At 40.6% G+C, this 25,149-nt stretch overlaps 1 protein-coding gene across 7 annotated transcripts in view; it reads right to left on the bottom strand.

Annotated features, from left to right (window-relative positions):
- The window catches only part of LOC120731160 (plakophilin-4-like), a 90,548-nt gene that overhangs the window by 17,961 nt on the left and 47,438 nt on the right, over window positions 1-25,149 (bottom strand). For 4 of the 7 annotated variants that reach the window (XM_040028026.1, XM_040028024.1, XM_040028025.1 and 1 more), the window contains exons 4-10: window positions 22,634-22,668; window positions 16,549-16,680; window positions 15,939-16,132; window positions 14,985-15,549; window positions 13,343-13,369; window positions 5,155-5,325; window positions 2,561-2,771 (exon numbers count right to left, since the gene is read on the bottom strand). In XM_040028026.1, coding sequence (XP_039883960.1) covers window positions 2,561-2,771; window positions 5,155-5,325; window positions 13,343-13,369; window positions 14,985-15,549; window positions 15,939-16,132; window positions 16,549-16,680; window positions 22,634-22,668 — 1,335 coding nt within the window. The remainder of the gene's footprint in view (window positions 1-2,560; window positions 2,772-5,154; window positions 5,326-13,342; window positions 13,370-14,984; window positions 15,550-15,938; window positions 16,133-16,548; window positions 16,681-22,633; window positions 22,669-25,149) is intronic. The other 3 variants (XM_040028028.1, XM_040028029.1, XM_040028030.1) reach the window with 3 other exon arrangements.

The raw sequence follows: 25,149 nt of genomic DNA, 5'->3' as shown, positions 1-25,149 counted from the left end.
TGGCAGTGATGGAACTTGTTGAAGGGATATCTAATGCTATGGATAATAAGGAATATACTGTTGGTGTTTTTATAGACTTAAAAAAGGCGTTTGATACAATTGATCATTCTATATTAATGAATAAACTAGAGAGATATGGCATAAGAGGGATAGCATACAAGTGGATGAAAAGTTACCTGGATGAAAGATATCAATATGTCGAATTCAATAATGTAAATCTAAGCAGTTGAAGGTAACTTGTGGTGTTCCTCAGGGCTCTGTGCTGGGCCCTAAATTATTTATATTATATATAAATGACATATGTAGTGTTTCCAAACTGTTAAAATGTGTATTGTTTGCTGATGATACCACTCTGTACTGCTCAGGTAAAAACCTAGAACAGCTTCTGACTACAGCGGAAAAGGAGTTAAATATATTAAAAAACTGGTTTGATGTAAATAAGTTATCATTAAATATAAAGAAAACAAAATTGATTATTTTTGGCACTAGACAAATGAAAAATGTATCTAAAATAAGGGTTAATGGAATTGAAATTGAAAGAGTGTACGAAAATAAATTTCTTGGAGTGATAATTGATGATAAGCTGAGTTGGAAGTCTCATATAAACCACGTGAAAACAAAAATGTCAAAAACCATTGCTATTCTCTATAAAACAAAGCATGTCCTGAACAAAAAACATTATACACACTTTATTGTACTCTGTTGCTTCCATATATGACTTACTGTCTGGAGATATGGGGTAATGCATATAAAACGAACACTCTTCATATTTTCAAGTTACAAAAAAAAGCTATAAGAATTATAAACCAATCAAACTATATAGAACCAACTAACATTTTGTTTATTAATCTGAATACCCTGAAATTTTATGATTTAGTTGAATATAAAATGGCACAGATAATGTATAAAGCACAAAATAACTTGCTTTGCCCCAGTACTCAGAAGCTGTTCAAAGTCAGAGAGAGTCAATATGACTTAAGGGGAACAGATTTCTTTAAAAAAAACAAGATAAGGACAAATATAAAGCAGAGATGTGTTTCTGTTAGAGGAGTTAACCTGTGGAATAGTTATGACAGTGATTTAAAAAGGTGTAGTTCATTTTCCTTGTTTAAAAACATGTTTAAAAATAGAGTAATAGAAAAATATATAAATCAAGAATGAAAGGAGCAAAAAGGAGAAAAAAAAAAACAACCTCTTGATTCTTTTGCTTTGATGTAGTTACTTATCTAAGGTGGAAAGTTTTTTTTTTTCTTTGTTTTGTTTTTTTTGTTTGTTTGTTTGTTTGGTTTTTGCTTTGTTTTATTATTTTCTTCAAGCCCTGTGTACAGGAGCTGCATACAAAAAGATATTTTGTGAAAAGGGTTGGCGTAATAAGCAAATGCTTCAGCCAATACCTTTTGATTAGCCTTGTCTCATGCTTTCTTTCTTTATGGTAGATTTTTGTTCTGTTTTCACTGTTTGTTTGTTTTTTTTTTTTTCACTGTTTTCACTGAGATTGGAATTTGAATGCTAATCAATAAAATCAAAATCAAATCAAAATCAAATCAAACCTCTGCCAACCAGTCAATTTGTAGTTTATATCCATATTGGATCCAAGTTGCCTGAATTAGTGTTGCACAATAACAAAATACCAATAAGTACTTTAATCGACCGGCACTTCTGGTTCTGACTACTGAGGACAACAACATTTAACTGCACTCATGCTAATTATTATCCCTAATTCAGACTCTTCATTTAGAAATATACACCAACACTGATAGAGCCACTACTTCCCATATGAGGAAGATTGTGCATGAGTACATTATAATCTTGTGCATGCTCATCCGTTAATGTGAATGCACACAGGTCAAATTTTTGCCTCGCTGAAAGTGATACATGAATGTTAATAGATTCAACCTAGTGAAATTGCCTGTTAAGACATCTAGGGAAAAGTGGTTAATGGAAAGGAGGCAAAGAGTGAAAGGGGCTTAAGTTGTAAGAGAAATACCTTTGACACACTGACTGAATTATGCACACCACAATCCCAGACTGCTAGAACTAAATTTGTGGCCTTTGAGCTAAACTAACAAGTCTTTCCTAGACAGGAGCAATGTTAAAATTAAGTTTCTAGAGGAATTTTGACTCTGACGCCATTCCAGAATGGGCCGGTGTCACATAAAATAAGCATGGTGCACTCACTTTAAATACTTAGACAACAGCATAAACAAGTGTAAACAAATTTCCCAATGAGCAGGGTCACTGCAAATGTCAATCCACTCTCTACGCTTACACGACAAGAGCAGACACAGCACTTCAGCACATGTGAGAATCTTTTGTTAAGTGGCCAGGCATAGTTGAGCCAGCTTAACGGCCAGAGCTGTGTGTGCCTGTCTACCCAGGAGGTTCACTGTTTGAATAGTAAGAGGACACCGGTGTTGACCCAGCAGAACAGGACTGCCTTGTAAGCAAAAGTAGTCCCCCTGGATTACTGGTTTATGTTACACTACACTGGTTACTAACCACAGAATAAGTTTAGGGAAACAGAAGCATAGAAATAGAGTGAAATGTGTGCCGAGCTTACCTCGGATCTTTCTGAATGCTGTCTATGGAAGGAGAGCGGGCGGCACCATCATCCACGACAACAGCCTGGCGGGTGTAATTGGGATCGGAAGGCCGGTACTGTGCTGAGCGATAGGGATCAGCATAGGTGGCTGATGTGTTAAGAGTATAATTGTTTCTTTGGTAGGTCATGGCACTTCGCTGGCTAGACGACCTTTGCAGACTGCCCACACCTAAGGGATAAATCCAAATCATTCAGATTAAACACAAGACCAAAAACACAAAAACATCTTAGCAGCGTCTAGACGTCGTCAGCTAAACTTCCAACTTTCCCCGCCATAGGCATACATCTTTAAACAAGGCTGGAAATACAGACATGCTGCTGTTCTGACAAGCTCAGCAAATTCTCAAATCTGGAACAGATTAATGATGAGGATAAAACACAGCTCCCATGGTAGCACAAAGCAGAACTCTTTTCCTTCAAAGACCTCTTTACTTCTTGTTGCTTTTACAAGCTTGTGTTAGCCAGAAGGATCCTGCTGGTTTTCAAAGAGGACAGGAGGACTCAACTTGCTTGGTGATCCACAAATCCTTTCTTCACCGCCTTCTTGCTCCTCTGAGACATCCTATGCTCAGGCTAAGTTTGCCAAACAAAGCAGACAGAATTTGGTAAACCAAGGCGCGCTCCAAAAGAAGGAGAAAAGAAGTCAGCCTGAGAGCACCTCCCTTCAGTCATCTTTCCTCTTTTCATTTGCACCGAATGGTATTATGACCTAGTTTTTTAACACAATGGGTCACAAACAGAACGGCATAAACAAGCTGCTTGGATTCAGCCCTCCTTCTCACCGGAGCCACGTGATATGAGGCAGCGTGACTGCTGCGCCGGTCAGATCTCTATCCTCCATCCAACAGAACTTGGCACGAGCGTGCTCAAACTCCCTCCTACCAGCAGCCAAGACGTCAACTGGTGGGGTTACTCCAAAAACACAATTTCGCGCATCACTGCACTTCTATGTTGGGCAGCAGCTCTACTGCGCAACATGGTTATCTCCCAAAATGTAACCTTACACAGCCAAAGACATTGGAAGAGAAATTATAAACAACATACTGCAGCTTTGCAATTTTACAAGAACTATTTGGATTCCATTTCTCACCTTCTCAGAAAAAGATCGATACTTCCATTGCTCCTGCTTGCACAAAAAAGTACACTGCCTGCTTCCAGAAAAAGCCCCCAAAAATGTATGGAAAGCCAATAGGGGGAAATGGCCCATTGAAATTTCATTTCACAACATAACAAAGAAAACTGTGGGATCAAATTGGATTTTTCTAATGAGATAGCTCTCACAAAGCCCCCATATTGAACACCCCCTCCAGCTCTATCCCACTCGCCTTTTCTTAGTATAGCTGGAATAAACACATTACAGTGGCTTGTCTGTGGGGCTTCTTCATACCACCAATAGCATTTATTAGTGAACTTATCGGTCTAAGCAGATGTCCGGTGTGCCGAGGAGAAGCCTGAATGGAGTGCGCGTGCACGTCATGGGAATTAAACATGCGTATCCGAGGCAGGAGAGATGATGAGAGGAAAATACCAACATCAGGACAGCTGGAAGAGCACAGGCTGTGGATGTGGCTAACCAAGCTGTCCCCTTCATCCTTCTTCTCATTCTCAATGTGACACATGGGTAATGGACTCCTTTCTGGCAGGATGACATATCAGAACCTGCCCATTAACTCATGTCTCACCCATTTCTGTCTGACAGTGGAGGGAGGATGGAAATGGAGGCAGCGGAAGAGAAAAGGAAAAGTAGAACTCAAGAGACAAAAGCAAAAAAGAAAGACATAACATACTGTGCGCTAAAGGGCAGACAGAAAAATGTCCGACCCCCACATGGACAGCGATAGTCCTCCATGGGGGATATGGGAAAGAGTCAAAGACACCTGGATTAAATGGCAAAGACTTTGACACACTTAAAGTCAAAGAAACTACATAACAGGAAGAAGGCACTTCTGATGTGAGGATGTATAGAGTAAAAATTCTGTGCTCATCCTGACCTGGCTCTACCGCACGAAGATGCAGCACAAGCAAAGAAGATGGTAAATGGAGTTTCTAGTAGATTTGATCTGTCGCACACAAACACACTCAAATCAAAAACTGTGTTGTTTGTAAGGTACTGCAGGGGTTCCCAGCTTCTATCTGTGCAACACTGTCACTGAGTGGCAGGGGACGCGTAGCATCAAGAAAAACATTACCTCGGTATACGATGTCCTCTGCCTCCTCTCTCAAGCTTTCTCTTTTTAACCCATCTCTGCTGGCTAGATTCATCTGCAACCAGCTGCATACATACAGTTGTGCCACCTCAACTTACTGACAGGAAAAGCATTTTCTGACTTTTAAAAAATGTTCCCCATGGCTCCACAGCAAGTATTTCATAGCAGTTGTTAGCGTAGGTGATGCTTTGCACTTTTGTTGACACTAAACTCAGGTTCTTCCAACAATCTGGCAGCAAAATTCTTACTTGTGAGAGGGAAACGCATAATTTTAGTATCATAGGGAGACTGTTACTAACTATTATTAGTAACAATGTCCAAAGTTAATAATAACGTGGGGCCAACCTGATGTGCTCCTGTAGAGCGTGCTCTGGTGGGTGTGGCTGGGACTGCGATACAACGGGCCCTTGTACGTCCGATCCTCATAGATTGGTGCGATGTGGCGGTCTGGGGAGATGGTTGACCTTAAGTCCGGGGCCAGCTGGCTGTGCTGACTGGCGTAAGAGCTCCGTATTCCTGCAAATGAATATAAATGGGAAGAATTTAGTGTCTGTGTCTTTTCAAAATATTATAGACCAAGACAGCGACTTTCAGGCCATGTTTTCATGATTCTTATAGGATAACTGTATCAGCATGTTAAAAACATCAGTGGAAAACATGGTGGCTGCAAAAAGAAACAGCAAGAGTGCTTTGATCCCCCCAAACTACGGTATTTAGGTGACTTAAGTCACCTGATACTTGGTAGACTTAGATAATCAATCCCAGAAAACAACATGTCTTCTTTTGTTGTCAAACTTAATGTCATTGTTGTGTGCGGTTCACTGATTTACAAAAGGGACACTGCATCGCTTTACAGCAATAATGCAGTTTTGACAAAAACAAAAGCAGACATGATGTTCACAGGATCCTATCTTATGTATCAGGTTAAATCAATTTTCAAACTTGATCAAAATGAATAGAAAGCACTGCACATGCTGAAGAAATAATTCAATTCACAGAAATATGACTGTCAGTAAAGTATGAAAAATGAAACAAAAACAAAACAAAACATGAGTTGGGGAAAACCCCACATCTGCTTCTTTTTGTGAACAGGAACTAGGCACAAGCAAATGCTAAATATTGGTTGAAATGACTAAAATGAGTCACTGAAGTGAACTGAGCAGATACCGAAGTGACACTGCAAACCAATCAGTCCATTAACAACAGAGTGTTTCACATAACAAACAAACAAATGCTATAATCAGCAAAAAGCTCTCCTGACGGGGGTGAGAAAAGGAAACCATTGTCTAATTAAAAATCCCTTTCACAAAGGTCACTTTAACAGGATATGCAGGCATAGTCGAGCATCAATTTCTGTCTGACTCAGACTCGGGTCAGATGTAAAACAACAAGAGCAGAATGAGGAAACATCACACTGCTCTGGGTCTTTCCATATAAAGGGAAACACTGCTATTGTCTCACTCTACCAACCTCGGAATGCCTAAACTTCCAACAAAAACAAACGTGAGCGAGGTCGTGCAGTCATGGCCAACAATCTGACAAACTGACATTGTGTCACATGGTAGGCAGGTGAAATCGCACACTCGCACACTCTCTGTCACTTGTAAGGTTTTACCTATCAGGACATAATCAGTCCTTGACCAGGTCTTAAAAAACAATAGCAAGTTAGACAAGTTAGCCAGTGCCATGATTAATATAAATGATGCCAAAATGCAGAAGCAATGTGTGAAAAACTAAAAGCATCCCATTAGTCAGCAGCTATGGATGAATTTTGGCCCACTCTTCTTTCCAGCTCTCTTACGGTCCAGCCACAGTGTCTCACTCAGGCTGAGGTATCTGTTGGACAAATGGCCTCACATTTGTTTCTAGAACACATTTGTTTCTAGAACACGTTGAAACTTTGAGGAGTTCATGGTCAACTCAAAGACTGCAAAGCACACAGATCCTGCAGCTGCAAAACAAACCCAAACCATCAGCATCCACCCCCGTGCTTCACTGTTGGTGCAAGATGTTTGTGGTAATGTTTTGTTTGGGTTTTTTTGCTAAATGTGGTGCCATGCATTGTGGCCAACCATCTTGTCTTGTGGTTTGTTTAGCTGCAACTTTGAAAAGCTAAGCTGTGCTGCCGTGTTCTTTTTAAAGAGAAAAGCAACCCATACTTGTTTTGTTTTATGCAGAGGTTTTTCTTTTTTTAAATTGTACTTTACTAATTGTGCACGGTTTCAGGTAGTTAAAAGTCTGAGATGTACTTCTTGGGTTATTTTGCAGTTTCTCCAAGCATTACAAAATGTGACCTTGGGTTGAATTTTCTGGGACGCCCACTCCTGGAAAGATTGGCAGCCGTCTTGAATGTTTTCCACTCGTGATTAACCTTTTTCAATGTAGACTTCAAATTGTTTGGAAGTGACCTTAAAACCCTGCTGAGAGTTATGGGCAGCATCAATTGCCCCTTTAAGATCACTGCTAATGTATTCCCTACTTGGCTATGTGTTAACACATAACTGAGAGCTCCAGCCAACAAAGTGACAAAACCTGAAATTTTACAGAGGTACTCACACTTCTGATGCTCAATCGAGAACATATGATTAGCAGCACTGCTACTGCCTCTACTGGCTACTATGTACCTACCTATGGAAGTAATAAGAGACATAAGAACACTTGATTTGTTAAATCGATGTGTAATATGCCATGTTTTGTAGTTCATTGGAAGTTATATTAAGCTGGTTTTAGGACTTTCATTTTTATTATGTCCCAGTGTGTAAAAAGAACACATGACACATGTTGTCATCTTTCTTTTTGCCATGACTGGATGAGAGTATATAAAAGAAAAATCATTAAAAAAAAAAAAAGGCCTTTGTAATACCTTAATATGTAACCACAAACAAGTTAAAACTTGACATGTTGACATTTTCTCAAGGAACATAAGAATATGATTAAAGCGTTCTTAGTTATGTTTTAAAGAGACGATGAGACGTCAACAAAAGTTGCTGTGGTTATAATGTTATGACAAAACTTTGGAAGAGTAACTTTTGGCTCCAATATAATGTGCATGGCAGCGTATATACCTGCACCATCTGTTCTCACTCTATACCAACTCAAACTTGAAAAAGCAAATTCATTTCCCTGCTCCCCAAAACACAGAATGCTTAACTGAAACAATCGATAGGAGAGGGTAGTTCATTTGAGTAGAATTTGTACTGAAGAAGGAAAAGAAAATGAATGAAAAATCTGATTAAAAAGGGGGCCCTGTTAATTTAAACAGGAGGGGGTAATGGGCTGCAAAATTTCTATCAAAATAACCAAGGGCTAATGTCTGAAAATGGACCACAATTATAGCATGTCTCACCCAATCATCCCCTAATCAAGTTAAACTCAGAGCTGAGCTATTCTGCTGTGACATAACAAGAAGCAGAATAATAGTCGTGCTTTACCGTCGCATTTTGAAGATCGCAAAAAAGGTTACGAGTCCAAACTTTATTTTTATTTGGTCTGTACAGACCAATTAAAAATAAACTGGTACGATGAACTGTAGAGGACAGCGTGGACATAAAGGCGTTTGCTCCTCTTTAATCTCCATTCTCATCAAACAAACCTAAACAAACACCATTTAAGTAATGTTTGTTTTAAACCTCACATCACTGAAGCTCACTAAGCTGTGAACCCCAGTGGGCCAGTATACAGTTGGCAACTTACTGCTTATTGCACATTTCACAAGCCCCCAAACGTCACTTGGGTCCTCTCCAACTGCATGAGCTCAGGCACAGACTGCTGCTCAACACGAGCTCTGCCATGCAGAACCAGCTAAATGAGGGAGTATTGTCACAATTTGAGACTGAGGACATTAATAAATAAACATATTTGCCTCATTTGTGAGCAGAGAGACTCTGGAGGCAAGACGAGTACAAATTTCAGATGTAGATGGTAGACTAGACTGAGGCTGACCTCTGAAACACAGAGCCTTTACATGCACTGAGGCAAGCATAGGATGAGGCATTGGGCAGCTGGTTAGGGGACCCTGGTAACCTCAATCTGAATAAACATGCAGAGAATCAACTAACTAGCTTAATGGTGTAGTTTTATTGAAATAATGGTTGCAGTCCAAGTTACTAGCTGATATTAGCAGAAGTTGTAAAAAAAAAAAAAAAAACAGATTTAAAAAAAGGATTTTCCTTATTTTCAGTCATACATGTGCAGTTAGAGTGGTCTATGCTTAAAATGTCCAAAGTTTTAAATAACAAGATAGATAATAATAATAAAATAATCCTTGTGACCCGAAAGCTTAGGCTTCAGCCTGCTCTAAAGGCTCAGCTTAAGAGAATTTCTCCAACTCTTGAATATCTTTGAGATCACAGACATGGGATGTAATTAATACGGTTATCTCAGCCACACAGTTTTATACCCGTGAGCACAGCAGGTGGTTTGCCTTCTGTTTATAAGGACCAACCTTAACTTTAAGAAGAAAGTTGGCTTGAACGAAAGGACATAAAAAAAAACTTGTTTCAGACAATGGATTAACTGGGGTGGGAGGGTGGGCGGCACTAAAGCCCAGTATTAGATAGATACAGATTTGTATTTAAATTAGGGCTGTTCGATATAAAGATATATATCGGATGACGATATAAAAACGTCTATCATTTCATTTTTCGCTATCGTTTGTTTCGTGGTGTCACAAAATAAACTCTTTACGGCAATATTTTTTCATTGTTTTGATGGTCACTGTAGTGGCTATATTAATTTCTTAAAGTTCTCTCTTTCTCTTATATTTTATATAACCACACTATGGACGGACAAGCGCCTGTTCCTATGTGTTGTGGTTAGCAACAAAGACGTTAACAGCGTGTCCGCTTGTTTATGTTCCACATAAACCTTTCACAATAAAGCTCAAGATCCTGTTTAGACTTTTCAAAATAAACTGAATCACGTGAAAGAGCAGATTATTTACAGATGAGAATTTAAAAAAAAGAGCCGCCAGGTGCTAAAAAATAGACCTTAGACTCAAACGTTAGAACAGGCTTTTCCCCGCAGCACGCCGTGCAATAAATACTCACAAAGAAAACAGCGGCCTTTACAACTTATGTCTAAAAATGTATAGTTTCATGCATCGGTTAAAACACTGGACTCCAGCTACATGACGCGCAGCTGGAAACACTTCCCGCAAGTCGAGCTGCCTGAGATTCACAGAATTTGCAGAAAATGTTACATTTTTGTGATTTATATCGTTATCGGACGATAGAATTCTTATATCGGGATATGAGATTTTGGTCATATCGCACAGCCCTACCGTGTATCATACAGAACCCAGAAACTAAAATACGGAGCTGGAATTGAGCAGAATAACTCCGCTTTAAGGTCAACTTCTCACCAGGCTCAGTGGGCAGGTCTTTTCCCCTAATCAATCAAATAAACACACAAATATAGATTAAATTCTATCAAAGTCTAAATTGCAAGTAAATGAGCATTTCTTGCCAAAATATCAGTCTGACCCTGACCTGAAAGCTGGAGAAAAAAAATGGTGTCCTAGCTTCTAAGTGCTCTCTGACAGCAAGAGCATTTTATGGAAGAGATCACAACAAGTGCAATCCATTTTGGGTAAAACAGTGTTGACAAAGCACCCAGTTTTTTGTCAAGGTTATGACAGATTTTAAAACATTTACTCTAAATTAAATTTAGAGACTGGCTTTTTAGCCATTGCATAGTAATAAATTAAATGATGGCGAGTGCTGCAAACATCCTTGAAATATGGAAAGGTTTAAACAAGGCTGTGGACTTCATTTATATATTGAAGATTTGATTGTTTTTGACTGATTTTCCCTCACTAATGAAAGTATTTTTTTGTAAACTTCAAAGTGTTGTCAAGTAAAGAGGGTTGAAATAAGGCAAAACTAACATATATCATAACCTAAAAAAGCTTGTCTGTTTTGTTTATGTGTGTTTCCTATAAAAAATTTTAACCCCCTAAAACCTAAAGAAACGCCCAAGCTCTGACTCTCCACTCCATAGCCATATAAACAAAGACATAAACTAAGGTTGGAAGGAAGTAGTAAAACAGAGTAAAGAAGAAAAATTCTGCCACTGCGTGCACTCAATAGTGCAGGCAGCCTTTCACGCCATAGCTGTGTGCACAATAACCACTAGCAGCAGCTTGGCAGGAAATCAGTTCAGCTTCTCTTGTTCAAAGGTTTGAAGAGGGTGAGGAGAGGGTGAGGAGATGGAGAGAGAAGAGGTGGTGGGAAGACATAAGGAAAGGCGGGAAAAGAAAGTAGCCGAGAGTATAGGAGGGGATGGGAACGAGAGGATGAATGAAAAGAGGGTTAATGAGGCTGTCTAGGACCACCAGAGACCTCTCATTCCATGTAAAGCCTAGCCACATAAACAGAGCTTTTGGCACAGCTGTGACCGAGTGAGTGGGAGAGAATCTCCCAGGCACAGGAACCTTCATGCATATCTCTGCCTCTCAGCAGCCTGACTCCTGAAAGTAGCAACATTCAAACAACCTTAGCAGAGACTAATCTGTCCCCCGATAGAAGGGCTGCAGTCACTTCTAAAGGCATCTGCAAATTGTCAGGGAGAAATAACATACTGCTGTCTATTGAGGATGAATGGCCCACATTCCTGCTGCGTTATAGTCATTTAATTCTCCCCCTCAGTCCTCTCACCGTGGCTTTAACAGATTACACTTGGCAGAGGCTGGATAAAGGGTGGTGGCTGCTTGGCGCGTGCTTTCCCTGGAGAAACAAACACTTAAATGGATGCAGCTGAATGTATCCTTCAAGAAAAATACATTTCAAGAACCCTCTCTAAACAAACGGAACTCCTCAAAGAAAACGGGGATGATTATCAGAAAATCATTACGCATGAAAGTTCCTAAAGGGGTAAAAATTCGATTGCACCACAGCTAAAACTACCCCGGTAGCCTGGATGGCGAAATGAAAATGCAGACATTGAGATGTGCTATTTCCCCCCCTTTCTCTTCCTTCCTCTCTGAAAGGGACATGGAGCGTAATGAGCACATTATTAGGGACAATTTATCTTCATTTTCCATTTTCAGCAGCAGAGGGAAGCTCTGACATCATGCCAGTGACAGGGCAGGGAGGGGAGCCAGGTGGATGAGTAGTCAGAAGAGTGGAGGGAGGAGAAAGGGCACAAATGAAGCACAAAAAGGTGGACAGAAGTGTGACGAAAAGGCAGCAGAGAGAACCAAAAAGTGTGTGATGAACCAAGAAAAAGGTGAGGAGGAGGAGGAGGGGGAGGAAAAACACTTTCTGATAGATATTGACAGAAAACCACCAAGAGCTACAACATCAAGTTCAGGCTGCTGGATGGTGTTTGCCAAATCCTTGCAATTGAGTCTGATTGTGTGATCGTCCCATTTCCTTCTACTATGGCTCATTGGACACTTGTGAAAAATTACTGCAAAGTGTAGATGATGTGTTTGTGACAAAAAGGAAGACTGTAAGGGGGAGGACAAAGAAGGTGACAAAGAAATGAAGGAAAGCAGAAGGAACAGAAAGCTCGGTTTGTTGGCCAGATTTATACTCCCTTGACGACACACACACACACACACACACACAGGCAGACAGCTGTGGACACCGAGGAGTGAAGTTGTTCTACTATTACTGTTACACTACTCAGGAGGCTGACAACCCTTTGGCTCTGCTGGAGAAATCATCAGTCAAAGTAGCAACATCTGTGTTTGTGTGTGCAGTGAGTCTGGGTAATAAAAAACAATCTCACTTTAAGAACATTTCCATAGTAACAATGATAAGCTCTGAACTACTACTAAGTCAGGCTAGTGTAATAAATAAATACAAATGCATGTGGAAAGGCCTGTGATGTTTCATAAAAGGCCAGAAAAACAACAAATTCACCCAAAATTAAAACATTTAAAGACAGTTCCATCCCACTGAGGAAAGAAGCAGCATGCAGTCACGAGAAACAGCTAGCAGCAAGGCCAAGACTGACCTTTCATTACACTTCCACAGTCGACACCCAGCTGCCATCATTAACTTCTGCCTTTTTGGTTATTATCCCATGTGATTCAGCTCGAACAGATGCAAAGGCAATTTCGCTCAATTAAAAATTATTTTGCCAGTTAATTTTTATCATAAATATCTGGTTGATGCGCTACAAGCAAAATGAATAAAAATACGTTTTATTACGCAGCTGAACCTTTCCATCTTAAAGGACTGCGTGTTCCTTCAGAAATTTAAAGCAATACTAATCTTTCAGATGGTGGAAGGATTTACCTGAAGCGCGAGCGAGTATTTCCTTTAAAATTTTACAAGGATAGCTAATACATTACATCAAAATTTAATGTAAAGATATTTAGCAGCATGTTCCCAGTGATCTTGCTACAACGCACGTGTGTTTATTAGACGTTAACAATGGCAACTGGTCGTACATGAGCGTTAGACATAAATAAAATAAATAAGATCAAGTCGTGCACACACACACACACAGCACCTTTATGTAAACAGAACAGATGATGAGCTGAAGTAACACAACCACCAAAACAAAACAAAACTGAATTCACCTTGTATGTCACCATCAACGAGGGCATCTGAGAAAATCCCAAGGCAGCATCAAGTCAAGAGGAAATAAGTGTCAGTTAACCTCAAAGTAACACTACACTGATTTTCTGAGTAACGTGTTATTTTATGACGTGGAGGCAAAACCAAAAGCGGAGCAGTGTTTCATCAGTTTGAAATTCCCACTGAATAATCATGGTTATCTGTAGTTGTCATTATTTGTCTAGACTATGATCTAATGTCCTGGAGATTCTACAGAAAACGGGAGCAGAAAATGAAAGGCTGCAGGCTGATCTCCGTCCATCAATTCTTGTTGCCGTGTGGAAAACACCGGGACAAGATACGTGTGTTTAGCAAGCAAACACTAGTCAGCTCTTGTTTTTGCCTCATTTGCTCAGGATTCTCTTAAGAATGACAAACTAGTTTGCACAGGCACGCTTTCCAATTAATTATCTTCCTGATCTCTGGCATACTTCTCTCACACACACACAAAGCCACCCCCTTTCCTGCCTCAGTGATTGCCCACAATATAGCCTAGATAATGCACTCATCAGAACAATGGATTTGAAGGAATGCCATCACGTTTTGTGGAATCATTTTCTTCACTTTCTGTTATTTCCACTACGGGGGCACCTTGTGTTTATGATTAAATGCTCTGTCAGTTATTTAACCACAAAACAAAAACGTTTTTTCCCCTGTATGAATGCCACACATGCGTAATATCAAGCAGTAGCCTTGATTCTCACATAAAGCAAAACTAAAGGCAGCTGAAAATCATGGTTTCTGTGGCGTTCGGTAGTTAAACCTCTCGCCTCAGTCACACTAGTTACAAATCTGAAATTTCGTCAAAGCAACCATTTCAAAAGCAATCGGATCAAAGTTGTTGCATGCAGTCGTAATAACCGTGCCAACCACTGTTTTCTTTTGTGTGACTGTAGCATAAGTGAATTGCGCTTGTGCAAGGTTACACCTCTTTTAGGTGTGGTAACTGAAGCAACTGATTTATTTGAAACCAGAAAAGGCAAGTGAAGCTGCCTGGAAATAATTTAAACTTAGTTCTTCCTCTGACACAATAGTTTAAAGGCAGACTATCAAATAATAATAACATGGTTTCTATCAGAATGTAATCAGTAAAGCAGATGTGTGATCTGCACAAGCTGTTTAATACTAAAGTATTTTTGCTTGAGAGCACTCAATTAGCAAAAAAGCTAATGAATACCGATTCCTAGACTTGGTTTCTTAGTCTATGTTTAACAGCAATACCAACTATGATAAGCAGCTTGTTATACTCTGAGCCAATATTTGTCTTCGCGCAAGAACTATGTTTTGGTGACACTCTAGGGCAACCACTGACCTCGCATTCACTCTTTGCTTTCAGCTTGAGTAAATGAAACAAAAGAGTCAGAAACATGCCTGAGAAATAATTATACAAGAGTGCATCCCTGTCTGCACAAAGCAAACATAACTGTATCGTTTAACATGCCAAGAAAGGCGGAACAAAACACAAAACACTTGTAACTTATGTTAGCAGACTTGATATTAAAGCGTCAGTAATTTTATGCTGAGACTTTCAAAAGAATATATGTAAAATAGTGATGCACCGTACAGAGCAAGTATGTGTGTGCGTGTGTGTGTGCAGCAGAGCACCTGCGAGGCTGTCAGGTCGCGTCATTCTCTCGTAAATGTCGTAACTCTGGGGTCCGTAGGGGTCGGTGTTGTGGAGCAGGGAGCGGGGCAGAGTGGAGCTGTAGTGCTGGGGCACGGCAGTCATACTAGCCCTGACTGGAGACGAAGTGTGAGTAGGCTGTTTAGTCAGCGGAGGGTTGACGTTGTCGACCATCGTCAGAGGTGAGCCCATGCGGCCCGAGGGTGACCCTGCTGAGGCCTGGTAGGGTGAGGTGGTGCGGCTAGATCGAGAGTTTGTGGAGCCCATGCGACGCAGTGCAGCGGGGGAGTTTTTCTGAGTGTTGTAGGGTGAGCCACTGCTACCGCCGCCCGTAGTACTGGTTCGCTGGGCAGAGGGCAATGTTGTAGAATAGATGGCGGACAGGGGTTTGGGTTCTGTAACAATGGGGGAGCCGTAGGCACTGCCAACTGAGGTACGCAGGGAACCACGGGAGGGGGACATACTGCTCGCGTAGGCTGGCGAGTGAGAGCGAGAAGGCACTGAGCTGACCCTTCGCATAGCTCGGCCAGGCACTGCTGTTGTGACCTGCAAGCAAGAGAAAAAAAATAAAAAGGCTCTGTGGTTTAGTTTACATTCAGGAGGAGCTATAAAATTATGTACTGTAATAATAATGACATGCTGCATAAAACAACATTGCATAAAACAATTCATTACAGGGCATGACTTTACTCTGAGACATATTTATTTTCCTTGTGCTCCCCTCCTCTGTTGTGTGACGGCGCCATTTGGTTTCTCAGCATTCTCTATACACGAAGCTGTAAGAAGCGTGATTAGGTTGTGGTGCTCGATCCCTCTGTGCATTAAAGCCATAAATCACTAATAAACTCAACAGCAATTCTGGAGCAATTAAACTTCACGACCCTTTGAACAAGACGCATGATGAGATAAATCTCGACTTAAACAACCGTCAGTACCTGGGCTGAAGCCTGTCCCTCAGCCCTGGCATTCCTCATCAGTGTGCCAGTGCCAGCACCGGGGAAGGAATGCTGCACCCTTAGTTCAGCCTTGCCCAGGTTCTGGCTGCTGAGGTAGCTGCTGCTGGCATCCTGGTAACCACTGTCCGAGTACGAGTTCATCTGAGCTGAGCTACACGAATTCCCTCCAGATCCTGAGAGATAATGAGAGAAAAACGAGAATGAAATGCTGGGGGAGAGTATGGAGACCGGTTAGAGGCACAGGGACACATCATAAAGGGTTTCATAACAGATGTGACCTTTACTTAGGATAGCCTTACTAATGACAAATGGCACAGCAGGGGGGTGGGTAACAGTTTTGTCAAGCTATTACTCAGTGTGCCATGGTAAATATCCAGCCTTTTATACCTTATGCTCATACTGATAACAGTTTATCCTAAAGAATATAACGGTGAAAGACAAAAAATAAAAATAAAGAGTGTAATCATAAGGTATAAAATTAAAGAAAATTGTTTTCAAAACTGGCATCAGTGTAGTGGAACAACGCTGAGGCAAGAGAAAGCGAGCAGAAGAGAGGGCTGCAGAATGTAGAGAGAAGGCAACAACAGACCCTCACTTTCATGAAGGGAGGACTGCTCCGGGGAGTACAGAGACACCTGCTCTGACTCCGTCCTGATGCGGTACCTCGGGGACTGGGAGCTGTCAGTCACCCGAGACTTTGTGTCCCCCAAGGCACAGGCATCTGAGAAGACACGGCAGAGCAGAAAGTCAGGCAGAGAGGTGGAGCTTCAGGTCTGAAATAATCTCACAGTTTTCGGTCTTTGGGACTGAGAGTTTACAATAGTCGTTAAAGCAGTCAATATTTTATGGAACTGAAAGCAAACAATAAGACGGTAATTTCAGCAACATTAGTTTCACACTTGTATACAGTTGGAGTCATTAAATTTTACTACCATACTAATTTGGGAAGTCAAAATTGGGCGGCATGTCACTTCAATTGTGTATACAGCCATGCTCTAAATCGTTTCACAGCTCTAACATTTCCCTGCATCCCCTCGCGCGTCACGCACAGCAACAACAAGCGAGGCAAACAGAAGCCGAAATTAGCTGTCTAATGTCTCTGTGCACAATGTTTCTCCACAGTCACAATCTAGTTAAGCGTGACCAGAGTCAATGGATTCCTCTGCAATCACTAGAACAATTGGCAGTGAATGAAGGGAAGGAAGAAGACAAACATTGGTGGTCTGAGTTTGTCAGATCCTGCCCGGTTCGCTAGCGTGTGAATGAAAGCTGAATCCTGTGACTGAGCCGCCTTGTTGTCAAAACTGACCTGTTGAATAAATGTGTTGACATGTAGGCTTTGTGCATTTGACAACCTGGCATCTTGCACTCCCACTTTTGGAGGACTAAAGGTGCTTGGCTATTTACTGAAGGGATTGAGTCAAAGCAGATCAAAGCAGATCTGGGGTCAGACTGTCAGAAAGCACAGTGGGGGTGGCCTGTTGTGAGAGAGGCATCCCCCATGTGGCTTCAGAGAGTCCAGTCTACAACAAACTCTGTGTCAACTGTGTCAGTGCAATTTAATACGTGGATACTCGCTCACATTTTTGTGTGTGTATTTTTAAGTTTGCAACAAAGATGAAAAGGCATTTATTAGCCAAAGACATCAAACAACTCAACAATCTGAATTCTGACAGTGACTCTTAGTCTGGTACACACACAGCATGTTGTTTAGGACATTTTGTACCAAGCGCTCACTCTGTCTGATAAATAATATGCCAAAAAGGCAAAATAGATGAGAAACTGGAATAGACACAGAGCGCAAGTGCAGAGCGAAACAGAAGCCTTTTTGATCTGTGTAGAAGATTACACACATAGTGAATCTATTTCGGATAGTTATTTTTTTCCCCACGACTACTGACTAAAGAGGAGAGCAGTGGCCACTTCTTACATTTAGGCCCCAGCAGTGAATTCCAAAACTTATTTTAGAGCTCAACATTTATCTCTACCGCTTGCCCTTGCTTTGCTAATCCCACTAGTAGATGTCTAAGCACTCTGCCCCCAATTTTTACATTTTCTTGTCTATTAACAATGCATTAGATAAGAATGTAGAATGTCTGTAAAGTGGGCAGCACCAAGCAGAACCCAAACAATCAACTCGTGTGTTTCCTATTTTCCCCAAACAATTTATTTTCCTGGATTTAAAGAGCATCTTTCTGGTTTGTGTCTCCAGCTAATTAATGTGCTGGAAAATGATGCAGAAACTGGATTTTCAGAGGAAAAGAAAGAGTGACACTGGGACGTCACATATGAGAAAAGTAGATTTTGACACCGAGGCTGAAAATCGATATGAGCACATACAGGATTAGAGCCCAGGTATTAAAGTGAAAAAAATAAGTCGTATTACCAATCTACCAAGGATGCAAAAGGCAAGAAAGGGCCAAACAGTGGGGGGAAAAAATAAAAAAAAAATCAATGTCACAAATATTGAAACAGTATTTATTTCAGCACCCAATAATGATTTAGTTTTAGCTGGTTCCTTAGCTTTTGTTTTATTATTGAGACTACTGAGACTATTGAGGCTGTGTGTCCTTGTGTGTACCACTGGTCAATGCTGAGATAATGGAAAATGCTTGGTGTCCTCTGTGGGTGTCTTTTCTTGTATACTGCGGGGGAGATCGTGGCTCAAGAGTTGGGAGTTCGCCTTGTAATCGGGCAAGACACTTCACCCGTTGCCTACTGGTGGTGGTCAGAGGGCCCGGTGGCGCCAGTGTCCGGCAGCCTCGCCTCTGTCAGTGCGCCCCAGGGTGGCTGTGGCTACAATGTAGCTGCCATCACCAGTGTGTGAATGTGTGTGTGAATGGGTGGATGACTGAATGTGTAAAGTGCTTTGGGGTTCTTAGGGACTCTTAAAGCACCATTTACCATTTACTGCGGGTCCGTACTTGTGAGGACTAAGGTGTTTTAAATGGAAAACATAAGTGTTGCATGGAGTAGTAACGTTGTAGTGGTCAACACTGGCTTGTTTGTAGCTGGTGACACAAATCCCCTTTGGGGTTGTGTTACAAAGGGTAACCGTGGCCACATACCCTCCGTAGCGGCTCATTGTGGCAAGGGAGCAGCGAAAAGTAGCCAAGTGGGAATGTAGAATAATAATCTTCTAGGATTTGGCTCCGATTGCCTCTTTTCCCCTTGAAAGCCTACTAGGAATAACCCTTGAAGCTCTTCTCTGAACTGAGTGGTTTCTGTCATATTGCAGGGTTGGTTATAGAACAAAATCCCAGATTTTCCATCAGAAGAGAGTGAGGTTGGTCTCTACCTATGAGCTGCCCATTGAAAGAAAAAAGAAAAAGAAAAAAAAAAAGAAGAAACTACTCAACTGGTCATCAAATTCTTTATTGATTTATAATGAGGTGTCAAAACTCGTCATTAAGGGGAGAGGAGAGGTCATCGAATATCATATTTCAGTCAAAACCTGTTTTATCACTCCAATAAATACTTTCTTTATTTATGATATGGGCTACATTTTGCTGCACACAACAGTGTTTCATTTGTGTGCCAGAAACCCTCACGCCCACTTTCTATTTGGGTCAATGGGACAGTTATATGGTACTCCTGTGATTCTGTTTTCTAGGACCAGCAAAGCTCAAGTCTGTTGGCTTACAATGTTACATCACAGGTGACAAATTATGCATGTAGAGCCAACACCGAGGGAGCAGCAGCAGGTAAAATATAAAAATGCTCTCCTTTTAAATATTTTTATCTGAACGTTTTACCTCTTTCTGTAAATATAGGTAATTTATCCACCAGAAATAAACACACAAGCACATGTCTCGTGTGAACAAGCTTATTACAGCACTGGAATGATGTATGTACAAATGAATAAATAAATAATTAGAAGAGGTATCACTCCACCCAGCAACATACTGCTATCAATCAGCAATATGTAAAATCTGGGAATTTTTCTCCCTTCTGACATCAAATAAGAAATGGCTCTTGAAACCCTAATTGATAGAAATCTATTATAGTTATAGAAAACATCCATCCATGTACAGCCTTATATTTCTGTGTCTTCAAGGCATTGAGGAGGTGTGGAGTGTATTCAAGTGGACAGCTGGCCAGGTGCCTCTGTGATGATCTGACAATAACTGCTGGTTTCAAGCACTATTATTTCACTTTGCAGGGTGGTTGCATTTGCTGTTACATATCAGGCAGTGTCAAAGCTGTAGTGTCTGCCCATTTATTCTGTGATTTTATGCTGTAATAGCTTGTAAAACACACAACACTGTATACTGATTTTTCCAAAACACATTAAAAATGTCACGGTATGATATTGCACTTAAAGTTGTTTAGTCCCAATTTTTTGATCATGTTTTTGTTGACCAGCTAGAGCTGACCCACGAGTCTTGGACAATACAGCGTACAGCTAGGACTGATCTCTACAGCGATCAGCAATAACTTTATGTCTTTTGAAGAACTTGGGACTATGTTTGGCATACCTTCAAAGTATTTTTTAAAAGTATCTTCAACTGTGAAATTTTATACTGGCTGGGCCGTCTAATGACATGAATCTTCCCTCTCAATCTACCTTAGAAGATTTCTTTATGACACAAATTATACACAAAGAATCATTTCATAAAGTACTGCATGGTGAACAGATCTCACCAATGATTTACCCGAGAAAGAAGAGTTATAAGGAAGTTATTCTGGTGAATCAGAAGTTTATTCGACAATAAATGTAATTGTCTGAATGGATCTCAGCTTCATTATATGTGGGAATGCGGCCTGATACTCTTGTTCTTGGTAGAGAGTCTTGTATACATGTAATCAGATCACTGGTGAAGAGGTGCCTCTTTCTAATCCTGAATTATGCTTACTGAATATTTACCCAGATGGGTTTGTGATCTCTAAAATGCCAGGTCTTTACTCAGTTTCTGCTTTATGGAAACCGAACAGTGCACAGCTCCCTCGCAGAAGAAAAACAACCTGTGCAATTTTACAATGACTTACAGGAACGACTTATCATTTTGCTTTGGGAAAGATAAGCTGCCTGACAAAAAAAGTATGTTTTTCACAAAAAAATGCATTACAAGTTTTGAGGTATTAGGAACACTTTCTGAAGCTTACTGAAGAATAATATTTTAGCAGATGATCCCAAGTTTCCAATTTTCCACCTAAACAACAATAACAACCCAATCACTGTATGCTTATCACCTAGCTATACTCTACATATAAAACTGCCTCTGCCTTTTATTTTCAAAACAATTTGATCATTAAATGAAGTATTAAAAAGTCAAACATGATACTGACATGTTGAACTGCCAGCATGAAGACAAATGCATGTTTGATAAAGAGAAGGGATCGAAACACAAACAGACAGACGAGGCACAGAAAAAGGAGAAAGCTCCATTTCTGGGGTGCTTGCTCTCTTCTTGCAGATGTACGAGGTGCGACTGCACTGACTTTTCCTGAGGCTAAGACAGTTGTTTCTACAGTAACACTTCCCCTCCGATCTCTCAGTCGATGGAGACGTACGGTGGCTCACGAGGCCGATGAGCCTCAGAGAAAACTGTGGCCCATTACACTCTGTGCCACACATTTTGAGTTTAAGTCATTTAGATTGGACAAAGTACATCACCGCATCTGACTATCATTTATCATCCACAACACAATGAGAAATCAATACAAAGAAAAACAATGGCAGCGATTAGTACCAGACTCAGTTGTAACCCTAATGAAATGCATTCAGCATGGAAATTGGGACTCGGGCAGAAAAAGAGAAACCCGTGTGATATTAATATTCCCTCTGCATATGTACAAGGCTAACCCCCCATAGGCTCTTTTTGATGGGATCGAAAACAAAAGATTAATGACCACTGCAGAAAGTCAGTCTTCCACTATGCAATTAATAAGCCATGAAAGACATTAGTAAATTTAATCCATTATCTGTTGTCGCCTAAACATCCTTGAAAGATGCGGGCTAAACAAACAGACCAACGGGGTCTTGAGAGAAAGTCTTCTGCTACCTGCCAATGATGGCGTTTCATCTGAGTGGGCAGAAATTGCTTAAGTAACTATTAAAACAAGAACATGCCTGGGGCTGTCAATTGCGCGGTTGAAAACACTTGTATTAGCACAGATTATTGTGGAAATGTAAAACATGTCTGTACTGCACACAATGCACACACACAAACACACAAAATGTACATTTTTATCAAGTCTAGATACATGCACAGCCCTTGCTTTGCAAATGGAGAATTGAAAAGCACTTAGCTTAGCCGATATAACTCACTAACACTGCATAAACTGCATGTTGTTCTCTCAGGTTCTAACAGGTCCAACAAGAAAATAATAGGAAATATTTTACTAAATACTTTTTAGTTTGAAACCTGCAGAGAGCTTATCTGAATAATCCATGTATTGTAGTATGAACGTTAACCACAGCAGTCAGTGCCCTTGAGAAAGTAGGTGAGCCTCGTGGCCCGTAATGTTTTAGCACTGCGGCATGTGTAATTATTAACTAATTATTGACTAATTTCAGGTCTGGGTACAGACTCAAATGGGGGAGTGTTTGCTTCAATTCTTGATTACTCCTGCAAATACGCCGATATAAAAGACACCAAATATAAATGTAAACGGACACAGCGTAAAATGAGAAATTATTTTATGAGCAGCAATAGCATTTCAGTAATTACCTGCAGTTCTCCAAGGTAGGGACTTCTCAGATGAGCTGTGGGGGAGAAAAAAAAAAAGAAAAAACAAAAACAAAAACAACAGATGAAAAGGTGAATAAATGCACTACAAACCAGAGACACCACAGTGGAAGATATGAGTGAATTCATCTGGATGAGACACCTTGGAGCCTCATCTACTTGTGCCTTTTACAACAAGATTAGAGATGGTAATCAGTGCTTTTGAGATAAAACAGCTAGAGGTTCAAAGGATGCTGCCAAAGTGGAGCTGTTTGCATCTCAGATGAAATCTAAATGAGTCAGCTAGCATTTTGTTTGCACACTGCCATAAAAAAGAAAAAAATATATATATATATACACACACACACACACACACATACATATACACACACATGCAGGACTGGCAGGTGTTTTTCCACATTCATTTCATTCATTTAGTAAATATGCTAAGTCAACGGCCGAAGGATGGAATATAACCTGAAGGGAGCTGAAGCAGCACAGACACATGAGAAACTCTCTCCGAGTAAATCAAAAAGTAATCACATTGTATATTCACACCCTCTGTCTTTAAGCTCAATGTCCTGACATGCTGACATAATCCTGACATGAATACCAGTATTTATTCCAGTGGAGCCTGTATCCCACAGAGGTAGTCACCCTCCAGAGAGTAATGCAGGGGAATAATGATCCAGCCAGAGAGAAATCACAGTTTGGGTCCATTATTTGGGAATAACACAGACCGTACCAAGCAACAAAATCAGAAAGAATCCAGTGACAGTGTGTGGTAATATAAATGGTCTTATACCAATCAACTGCACTGAGCGTTTTTGGCATGAAAGGCATGACACAAGCTTCTAGTACAGTTAGCTTTAGTAGTAAACCCATTTGTCCTAGATGCGTCTGATGTTTGTAGGCTTTACTGTATATAGGAGGCCTAAATTTTCCTAAATTTCAATTTGTTTTCTTTTCCAGGTAGACAGATGACTGAAAGCCTTTTTTCAAAAAATTATTATAATATATTTTGTTTATCCCAAGACTTAAAACAAAGGCTACTCAGTTTTAACTACTTAACTCTATTTAAAGAAAGAGGCCAGTTACAGTTCAGTGCAAATCCTCGATCATGATAATCCTAAATCCTAACCTAGAGTTCTTATTACAATGCTGAAACTACAACATGATCTGAAACAAACTGAAAGCTAAATTATAGCAGGTAATTTTTTGTTTCAGAAAACTTCAAATAACCAAAGTGTGGTTACAAAGCTAACTAAAATGTAAGAGACAATTCAAATAACATTGTAGCGAATGGAATGGACTCAAATGAATACAGCTAAGAAGAAAGAGCAGTGTGGAACAGACGAGCAAGTTATCAGGTACTAAATAGGACTCTAAACTTATTATTTTAAGTATGTGTGAACATCAAATCACTGATCAAAGGTAAAAACCACTCACTCTCCTGTTCCAGAGTTAGTTATTACAAGAAACAGAGGCCAAGCAGGAGACCTCGGAGCAGTGCATCCACCCAGTTCTTTTTCAGATCTTCCATTTGCCAATCATTAATATCAAGCAAAGTGTTGCCGCTATTTCTTCCCAGTTAAGGTGACACTAAATGAGCTTTAAGAAGCACTTTCTTAGAATTTTAATGAGCATGCAGGCAATTAAAAAGAGGAAGTTGGGCGAGCTGAGCTTCACTGAAGCATGGGAGATAAAGCAGAAGAATGGCTACCGTAACGATTATGCGCCACCAGTGCTGCATGCTGACCGGCAGGCAGAGCGAAGGCGCTGCTAAGTGAGAGTAAAAGTGCCAATGGTGATACACAACAGGCCTAACTGTGACATGACACTTTATTTCCCATCAGTCCTTTTGGCTAATGAAAGGCTGGCTGGGTGTGGAGGTTGCATCTTCTAGTTAAGTTTGCCAGAGGTGAAGTTTGATGGCCACCCCCTGTCTGCTTGTACAAATGAAGGCGGAGGCCAGCTCTGGAGGTGTCGCGAAATGTAATGACTCCAATCCGAACCCCTCAAGTGTGTTGTCACCTCTGCTGTTGTCCTGCTGTGCTATTGAGCCAATCAGTGTGACCTCAACGCTCGAGGCTAATCTCCATTCACTCGCAAATCCCGAGCCACAACCATATCATTCGTCTTCTTACTTGAAAGAAAACAAAAAAGAAAGGTGTGAAAAGCAATGTTGTATGTTTTCTTTATAGGGTCCTAGGTGGTTTCAGTCTCTCAGTCTGATGTGTTTATATTTACATGTACATATACAGGCTTTAAAACATCATGCATTAGTCTTATGTTAGCATAAGACTATCTACAGCAGTAGATTTCAGGTGAAGATGAGTTGTAGGGCATCCATGATGGTGGGGGGAAAAAGGCACCCAGTCAAAAGAAAATGCAAGAGACTGAAAACAAATCAGAAAAAAAGCCCTGCACACTTAACTCACAGAAAATTTAATTTAATGCTTTTTCAAACAGACATCACAAAGCTCAACCAAAACACTGCTTGTGATCTGCATGATGAG

The sequence above is a fragment of the Simochromis diagramma genome, unplaced genomic scaffold, assembly GCF_900408965.1.
Source record: "Simochromis diagramma unplaced genomic scaffold, fSimDia1.1 OVJJ01000343.1, whole genome shotgun sequence".
NCBI classification, from domain to species: domain Eukaryota; kingdom Metazoa; phylum Chordata; class Actinopteri; order Cichliformes; family Cichlidae; genus Simochromis; species Simochromis diagramma.
This window is presented reverse-complemented; position numbering and strand designations above follow the sequence as displayed.